Genomic DNA, 9,343 nt, shown 5'->3' on the forward strand with positions numbered 1-9,343 from the left:
CCAATTTTTTTGTGTTTTTTGTTTGTTTTCTTGGAGACTGAGTCTCTCTGTATCCTTCAGGCTGGAGTACAGTGGTCAATCTTGTTTCGCTGCAACCTCTGCCTCCCTCAAGCGATTCTCCTGCCTCAGCTCCCGAGTTTATGGGCACACGCCACCACACCTGGCTAATTTCTTTCGTATTTTTAGTAGAAACGAGGTTTCACCATGTTGGCCAGGCTGGTCTCGAACTCCTGACCTCAGGTGATCCACCCACCTCAGCCTCCCAAAGTGCTGGGATTACAGGAGTGAGCCACCGCACCCGGCCTAAAACCAATTTTTTAAAACAGACAGAGGACTTGAATAGACATTTCTCCAAACAAAGTTACACAAATGGCCAATAAGTATATGAAAAGATGTTCAATGGTCGGACGCAGTGGCTCACACGCCACCACACCTGGCTAATTTCTTTCGTATTTTTAGTAGAAACGAGGTTTCACCATGTTGGCCAGGCTGGTCTCGAACTCCTGACCTCAGGTGATCCACCCACCTCAGCCTCCCAAAGTGCTGGGATTACAGGAGTGAGCCACCGCACCCGGCCTAAAACCAATTTTTTAAAACAGACAGAGGACTTGAATAGACATTTCTCCAAACAAAGTTACACAAATGGCCAATAAGTATATGAAAAGATGTTCAATGGTCGGATGCAGTGGCTCACACCTGTAATCCCAGCACTGTGAGAGGCCGAGGCAGGTGGATCACCTGAGGTCAGGAGTTTGAGACCAGCCTGGCCAAAATGGCAAAACCTCATGTCTACTAAAAATACAAAAATTAGCAGGGTGTGGTGGCAGGCGCCTGTAATCCCAGCTATTCAGGAGGCTAAGGGAGGAGAATCGCTTGAACCCGGGAGGCTAAGGCAGGAGAATCGCTTGAACCTAGCACTTTGAGAGGCCCAGGCAGGCAGATCACCTGAGGTCAGGAGTTCGGGACCAGCCTGGCCAACATGACAAAACCCCATCTCTACTTAAAATACAAAAATTAGCAGGGCATGGTGGCGGGTGCCTGTAATCCCAGCTACTCGGCGGCAGACTGAGACTCCGTCAAAAAAAAAAAAGAGGTTCAACATCATTAGCCTTCAGCAAAGTGTAAACTGAAACCACAATGAGACACCACTTGATAACATCAAGGATGGCTATTTTAGAAAGAAATAAAAACTTAAAATAACTGTTGGCAAAGATGTGGGGAAAGGGAACCCTGGTGCATTGCTGGTGGTAATGTAAAATGGCTCAACCACTATGGAAAACAGTTTGGCTGCTCCTCAAAATATTAAAGATTTACCATATGACTCTGCACTCCTACATAATACCCTCCTCCCAAAATTAAAAACAGGCACCCAAACATGTACATGAATTTATTGGTTTATTTTTTTGGAGACAGAGTCTCACCTTATCACCCAGGTTGAAGTAAAGTGGCACAATCTAAGCTCACTTCCAACCTCTGTCTCCCGGGTTCAAGTGATTCTCATGCCTCAGCCTCCTGAGTGCCTGCGACTACAGGCAAGTACCACCACACCTGGCTAACGTTTTGTATTTTTAGTAGAGACAGGGTTTCACCATGTTGCCCAGGCTGGTCTTCGACTCCCCAGCTCAGGCAAATCCGCCTGCCTGAACCAAGAATGTTTACAGTAGCACAATTCAAACAACCCAAAGTCCATCAATAGATAAATGGATTAACAAATTTAGGATATATACATTCAATGGAATATTATTAAGTCATTAAAAATGAATGAAGTACTGATACAAGCTACAATGCCTTGAAGACATTATGCTAAGTAAAAGAAGCCAGACACAAAAGACCACAATGCATGATTCAATTTGTATGAAATTCCCAGAACAGAGAAGTACAGAAACAATAGCAGACAGGGGTTGGAGGAAGGAGCATATGGGGAGTAAGTGCTTTATGAACACAGTGTTTTATTTGGGGGTGATGAAAATAACAACTAGATATATGTTGTCTACAAGAGACTCACTTTAGAACCAAATACACAAACAGGTTGAAAGCAAAAGGACAGAAAGATATTACATGTAAACAGTAACCAAAAGAGAGCTGTAGTAGGTATACTAATATTAGACAAAACAGATTTTATAACAGAAATTGTTACAAAAGACAAAGGATCATTAAATCCATCATGAAGATATAATAATTATAAACACATATGCACCTAAAAACAAAACAAAGAGAAATGAAGGGAAACATAGACAGTTCAACATAATAGTCAGAGACTTCAAAGATGGATAGAACTGGCCAGGCATGATGGCTCACGCCTGTAATCCCAGCACTTTGGGAGGCCGAAGTGGTCAGATCACTTGAGGTTAGGAGTTCAAGACTAGCATGGCCAATATGGTGAACCTCGTCTCTACTAAAAATACGAAAATTAAGCAGGTGTGGTGGCACACACCTATTGTAATCCCAGCTACTAGGGAGGCTGAGGCAGGAGAATCACTTGAACCTGGGAGGCAGAGGTTGCAGTGAGCCAAGATCACGCCACTGCACTCCAGCCTGGGTGACAGAGCAAGACCCTGTCTCAAAAAAATAAAATAATGGATAGAACTGCTAGATTAAAGATCAATAAACACAGGACTTGAGCAACACTATAAACCAGTTAGACATAACAGACAATCAACAGGACGCTGCATCCAACAATAGCATCTTCCCAAGTGCATATGGAACATTCTCCAGGACAGACCATGCTAGGATACAAAACAAGTCTCAAACATTTTAAAAAACCGAAATCATACAAAATACATTCTCTGACCACACGTGAATTAAAATTAGAAATCAGTAACAAAAAGAAATCTGAAAAATTCATAAACTTGGGGAAATTAAACAACACACTTTAAAACAACTAAGGACTCACAGAAATCACATGGAGGGCCAGGTGCAGTGGCTCACACCTATAATCCCAGCACTTTGGGAGGCTGAAGGGGGCAGATTGCCTGAGTCTAGCAGTTCGAGACCAGTCTGGGCAAAATGGCAAACCCCATCTTTACTAAAAATACCAAAAAAAAAAAAAAAAAGAAAAAAAGAGAAGAAAAAACATAGCCAGGCACAGTGGCATGCACTTGTAGTCCCAGCTACTCAGGAGGCTGAGGTGGGAGAATCACTTAAGCCAGGGAGGTTGAGGCTTCAGTGTGCCAAGATCGCGCCATTGCACTCCAGCCTGGGCAACCAGAGAAAGACTCTGTCTCAAAAAATAAAAAAATAAAGAAATCGCAAAGAAAATTAGGAAATATTTTGAGACAAATAAAAATGAAAACACAGGCCAGGCACAGTGGCTCATGCCTGTAATCCCAGCACTTTGGGAGGCCGAGACGGGCGGATACAATGAGGTTAGGAGTTTGAGACCAGCGTGGCCAGCATGGTGAAGCCCCAGTCTCTACTAAAAAACAAAAAAATTAGCTGGGTGTGGTGGCACATGCCTGTGGTCCCAGCTACTCAGGAGGCTAAGGCACAAGAATCACTTGAACCTGGGAGGTAGAGGTTGCAGTGAGCCAAGATGGTGCCACTGCACTCCAGCCTGGGGGACAAGAGCGAGACTTCATCCCAAAAAAAAAGAAAAAAGAAAACACAGCATACCAATACATAAGGAAACATGTTCTGTGCTCCCAGAGGTTGGGGGGAAAAAACTTAAGGATACAATGAAAACAGTCCTCAAGGTGCTCAAAAAAATTAGGCTGGGCATGGTGGCTCATGCCTGTAATCCCAGTGCAGTTTGGGAGGCTGAGATAGGTGGATCACAAGGTCAGGAGTCCGGGACCAGCCTGGCCAACATAGTGAAATCCCATCTCTACGAAAAATACAAAAATTAGCCAGGTGTAGTGGCACGTGCCTGTAGTCCCAGCTACTCAGGAGGCTGAGGCGGGAGAATTGCTTGAACCCGGGAGGCGGGGGTTGCAATGAGCCGAGATCATGCTGTTGCACTCCAGCCTGGGTGACAGAGTGAAACTCCGTCTCAAAAAAAAAAAAACCAAAACAAAACAAAAAAATATATATATATACATACACATATATATCTGTAAAAATCTTTGTTTAAAAAAAAAAATCTCAAGTCAATAACCTAACCATTCATTCACTTTAAGTAATCAGAAAAAGAAAACTAATAAACTGAAAAGAAAACTAAACCCAAAACAAGCAGAAAGAGGGAAATAATAAATTAGAGGCCAGGCACGGTGGCTCACGCCTATAATCCCCAGCACTTCGGGAGGCCGAGGCGGGTGGATCACCTGAGGTCAGGAGTTCAAGACCAGCCTGGCCTACATGCTGAAACCCCATCTCTACAAAAATACAAAAATTAGCCGGGCGTGGTGGCAGCCACCTATAATCCCAGCTACTCAGGAGGCTGAGGCGGGAGAATCACTTGAACCCAGGAAGCGGAGGTTGCAGTGAGGCGAGATCATGCTGTTGCACTCCAGCCTAGGCAACAGAGCGAAACTCCATCTCAAAAAAAAAAAAAAAATTAGAGCAATGATAAATGAAATAGAGAATAGAAAAACAATGAAGAAAATTAATTAAACCAAAAGTCTGTTCTTTGAAAGCATCAAAAAACAGACAAGGCTTTGGCTAGAATGACAAAGAAAAAAAAAGAAAACTAAAATTACTAAAATCAAGAATCAAAGTGAGGACATTACTACCAACTTTACAGGAATAATAAGGATTATAAGAGAATACTATAAACTACGATATAATAACAAATTAGACAACTTAGATGAAACTGATCAATTCCTAGAAACACGCAAATTATCAAAACTGATTCAAAATGGAATAGAAAATCTGAATAGACCTATAACCAAGAGTTTGAATCAATAATGGGAAATTTTCCACCAAAGAAAAGCCCAAGACCAGATGCTTTCACTGGTAAATCCTACTGAATGTTTTTAAAGATTTAACACCTATCCTTCTCAAACTCTGCCAAACAACTGAAGTGAAGAACACTTCCTACCTCATTCTATGAGGTCAATATTACCCTTCTACCACAGGCAGAACAAGACATCACAAGAAAACTACAGACAAATTATCCACCAAAATAGAGATGAAAAAACCACTTAAAAAATACTCCCAAATCAAACCCTAAAGCATATTAAAAGAATATATACCAAGCTGGGTGAGGTGGCTCACACCTGTAATCCCAGCACTTTGGGAGGCTGAGGTGGGCAGATCACTTGAGCCCAGAAGTTCAAGACCAGTGTGGCCAAAATAGCAACATCCCACCTCCACTAAAATTACAAAAATTAGCTGGATGTGGTGGTATGTGCCTGTAGTCCCAGTTACTCAGGAGGCTGAGGTGTGAGGATGGCTTGAGTCCTGGAGGTAGAGGGTGCAGTGAGCTGAGGTTGCGCCACTGCACTCCAGCCTGGGCAACAGAGCAAGATCCCGTCTCAAAAAAAGAGAGAGAAAAAAAAAACGGAATATACATCATGACCAAGTGGGATTTATCCTAGTATTACAAAGGTAGTTCAATATCTAAACATGAATCAAAGCGAAACACTATATAAAGAATAAAGAAAAAAATCATGTGATCATCAATGCAGAAAAAGCATCTGACATCCAACACCTTCTCTTGATGCCATTCAACAAACTAGGAACAGGAGTGAACTTCCTCAACCTGATCAAAAGCATCTACAAAAAAAAACTCACAGATAACATCATATGTAATGGTGGAACCCTAGATGGTTTCTTCCTAAGATCAGAGACAACACAATGATGTCTACTGTCACCACTCCTATTCAACATTTCACAAAAAGTTCTAGCTGTGGCAATTAGGCAAGAAAAAGAAATTAAAAGCACACCAATTGGAAAGGAAGTAAAACTGTCTCTTTCATAGATATGGGTTTTTTTTCTTTTTTTTTTTTCAGGCAGGGTCTTCCTCTGTCACCCAGACTGGAGTGCAGTCGTGTGATCTCAGCTCACTGCAACCTCTGCCTCCCCGGTTAAAGTGATTCTTGTACCTCACCCTCCCAAGTAGCTGGGACGACAGGCGTGTGCCACCACACCTGGCTAACTTTTGTCTTTTTATTAGAGACGGGATTTCGCCATGTTGGCCAGAATGGTCTCAAACTCCTGACCTCAAGTGATCCACCCGCCTCCACCTCCCAAGATTTTTTTTTAAGAGACAGGGTCTTGCTCTGTTGCTCAGGCAGGAATGTACTGGTACAATCATAGCTCACTGCAGCCTTGGACTCCTGGTTCAAGTGGTCTTCCTGTCCTGGCCTCCCAAAGTGCTGGGATTACAGGTGTGAGCACCCAGCCAACATGATCTTATATATAGAAAATCCTAAAGAATACACACACACACACACACACACACACACACAAAAGAAGATTACAGCTCATACATTCAGCAAGGTTGCAGAATATAAGATCAACATACAAAAATCAGTTGTATTTCCATACACTAGCATTAAATAATTCAAAATGAAATTACGAAAACCATTCCACTTGCAGCCAGGCGTGGTGGCTCACGCCTGTAATCCCAGCACTCTGGGAGGCTGAGGCAGGCTGATCACCTGCGGTCGAGAGTTCGAGACCAGCCTGGCCAACATGGAGAAACTCCATCACTACTAAAAATACAAAAATTAGCTGAGCATGGTGGTGGGCGCCTGTAATCCCAGCTACTCAGGAGGCTGAGGTAGGAGAATTGCTTGAACCTGGGATGCGGAGGCTGCAGTGAGCTGAGATCGCGCCATTGCACTCCAGCCTGGGCAACAAGTGAAACTCAAAAAAAAAAAAAAAGAAAGAAAAAAGAAAAAAGGAAAGAAAAAGAAAACCATTCCACTTCCAATAGTATCCAGTAGAATAAAATACTTAGTAATAAATTTAACCTAAGAAATGCAGGACTTATACAATGAAAACTACAAAACATTGTTGAAAGAAATTAAGAACTGGCATATTTATACATGGAAGCAGCATGCTAGGCCTAGGTAGAAGTTCTACTCATGTTAAAATAAGAGTTATCGGATGTAGTCTGGGCACAGTGGCTCACGCCTGTAATCCCAGCACTCTGAGAGGCCGAGGCAGGCGGATCACAAGGTCAGATAGAGACCATCCTGGCTACCACGGTGAAACCCCGTCTCTACTAAAAATACAAAAAAAAAAAAATTAGTCAGGCGTGGTGGCCAGCGCCTGTAGTCCCAGCTGCTCAGGAGGCTGAGGCAGGAGAATGGCGTGAACCCAGGAGGTGGAGCTTGCAGTGGGCCAAGATCGGGTCACTGCACCCCAGTCTGGGCGACAGAGCAAGACTCCATCTAAAAAAACAAGAGTTATCAGATGTAGTTATTTTCCACAACTCCCACAGACCAGGGAGATAATGAAATATGCTAGGCATAAAAGGAATCATATCCATACAATCTTCAGGACCAAGAGCAATCTTCAAGGATAGCATACCAGATTTGGAAGTAAATCCTGGAAGAAAGTCTCAGTGGACTTACAAGAAGGTAAAACATGAAGCCCAGAGATGCAACCAGCTCCACTCCTCACCTCCCTATACACCGAGTTTGCAATGCAACAGCACTGCAGGGTACACCTTATGAAACTATTGTTTCTACTCATCCAGTTAATCAATTATGTATTAAGCACTGATGTAAGCTGGGAGGTAAGGGGATCATCTTTTCATTGTGCCCTCAAAATCAGCTGGAACACAATAGGGGATCAACACTTATCAAATTAATTCATAACTTCATGGAAATTAGCCATGGGAGGGTTCACATAGAACTGTGCCTTGAAGGGTGAATGGGATATACACAAGTAAAAATGAGGAAAAAATGAAAACATGAGCAAAGGTAGTGGAACAAGAGTTAGTATACGGAGCTCTGTATTTCCACACTTATCCTGACTAGCATCTCCTGGATACCCATCCCTGTAAAGCCTTCACACTAGAATTTAGTTCTCTGTACCTCAACCTAGTGCTGCCTTCACTACACTCTAGAAATGATGAATAAATTGGAGTTGGAGGAAATGGAGGAGGAAAAAAAAAGAACCACCGAACAATGCATTTTACTAAGGAAAAAAGGTACACAGATACACTGCTTGGAGCCTAGAGGGTTGCAAGAATTCTGAACTTGGTCTTGGGTTCTTTCTCACTTCAAATAGCTCCTATTCATATTTCAAGTGCCCGTAGTCTCAACTACTTGAAGGCTGAGGCAGAAGGATGGCCTGAGCCCAGAAGTTCAAGGCCAACCTGAACAACAGAGTGAGATCCTGTCTCTAAAAAAGTAAACTTTAAAAAAACACCCACAATCCTGTGCCAGAAATACTTCCATGCACCATGCACATACACTAATTCATTCATTTCATCAACAAATCCTTCATTCCTCCTCTCGGCACACAGACCCCATGCACTCCCCAATCTAACATCACAGACTCCGGAAATTCTGTAGTTCCTGTACAAGCTCTTAGAGAACATATACTCTCCAATGTGAAACATCTATCTGTAATCCCATCCCATTATCCGTCCCAGACCCCTCATTCAGACATCTCAAGCACCCGATCACACCATGCTTTGGTTTCATTCAAGAGGGCATTCTGAGGTCCTCTGTAAATTCGCCTACCCCATCCCATATTCCTGCATTCATTTCCATTCATTCACAAACAGCTCTTACTCTGCGCTGGCCTGTGCAAGGCAAGGCGGAACAGGACACCAACGTTCCTACCCGCGCTGCGCAGGCTCGCCTGCACCTCCACCACTGCCCTGCGCCCCCTTCGCTCCACAAGCTCCCAGGCACCATCAACTCCACCGACACCCAGAGCCTCGAGGCGCAGACTGTGTCTGACTCTCCATCCCGCCCGCCGGAGGAGGATGGCACCTCCGGGAGTGCAGGGGGCGCTGAGGCAGGAGTGGAGGAAATGCCACCTCTTGCCCGCGGCGCCGGAGCCTCCACGGTTGTCTGGCTCCCACAGCGGAAGGCCTGCCACGCACCCATCCTCCGAAGCCCAGTGAACCCACCTTTACGCTCAGCTTCGCTGTCGGCGTCGCTCCCGAAGAGCTCCTCCATATCCGCCATTGTCGCTCACGTCCGCTGCTGCCTCGGCTGGGGCAGCTCCCGGCCTCTCTTTACGGCACGGAATCACCGAAACACGACAGTGTCGCAAAGATTCGCTGAAGACACTCTTTTCCTTCTGTGACCTAGTTTTCGCTTGCCCAGTGAACCTAGCCTCTCCCGGGTGTGTATGGTATACAAGCCAGGCCATTTCGTCAATGTCTGTTATTTGCCAGGATTCTTACCGGGGGGCGGGGCGTCCTGCGTTCGGATGTGGGTGCGGGTGCGGATGGTTTGGGCGGTGACTGGGGCTCCCTGGGGAAGGGCCTCTGGCT

At 44.4% G+C, this 9,343-nt stretch overlaps 1 protein-coding gene across 2 annotated transcripts in view; it reads right to left on the reverse strand.

Annotated features, from left to right (window-relative positions):
- LEO1 (LEO1 homolog, Paf1/RNA polymerase II complex component) overlaps nucleotides 1-9,073 on the reverse strand; it is a 39,961-nt gene extending 30,888 nt beyond the window's left edge. For both annotated transcript variants that reach the window (XM_005559572.5, XM_015452832.4), the window contains exon 1: nucleotides 8,975-9,073. In XM_005559572.5, coding sequence (XP_005559629.1) covers nucleotides 8,975-9,032 — 58 coding nt within the window. In that variant the 5' untranslated portion in view covers nucleotides 9,033-9,073. The remainder of the gene's footprint in view (nucleotides 1-8,974) is intronic.
- Between the last annotated feature and the right edge of the window lie 270 nt (nucleotides 9,074-9,343).

This window comes from Macaca fascicularis, chromosome 7 (assembly GCF_037993035.2).
Source record: "Macaca fascicularis isolate 582-1 chromosome 7, T2T-MFA8v1.1".
Lineage (NCBI taxonomy): Eukaryota > Metazoa > Chordata > Mammalia > Primates > Cercopithecidae > Macaca > Macaca fascicularis.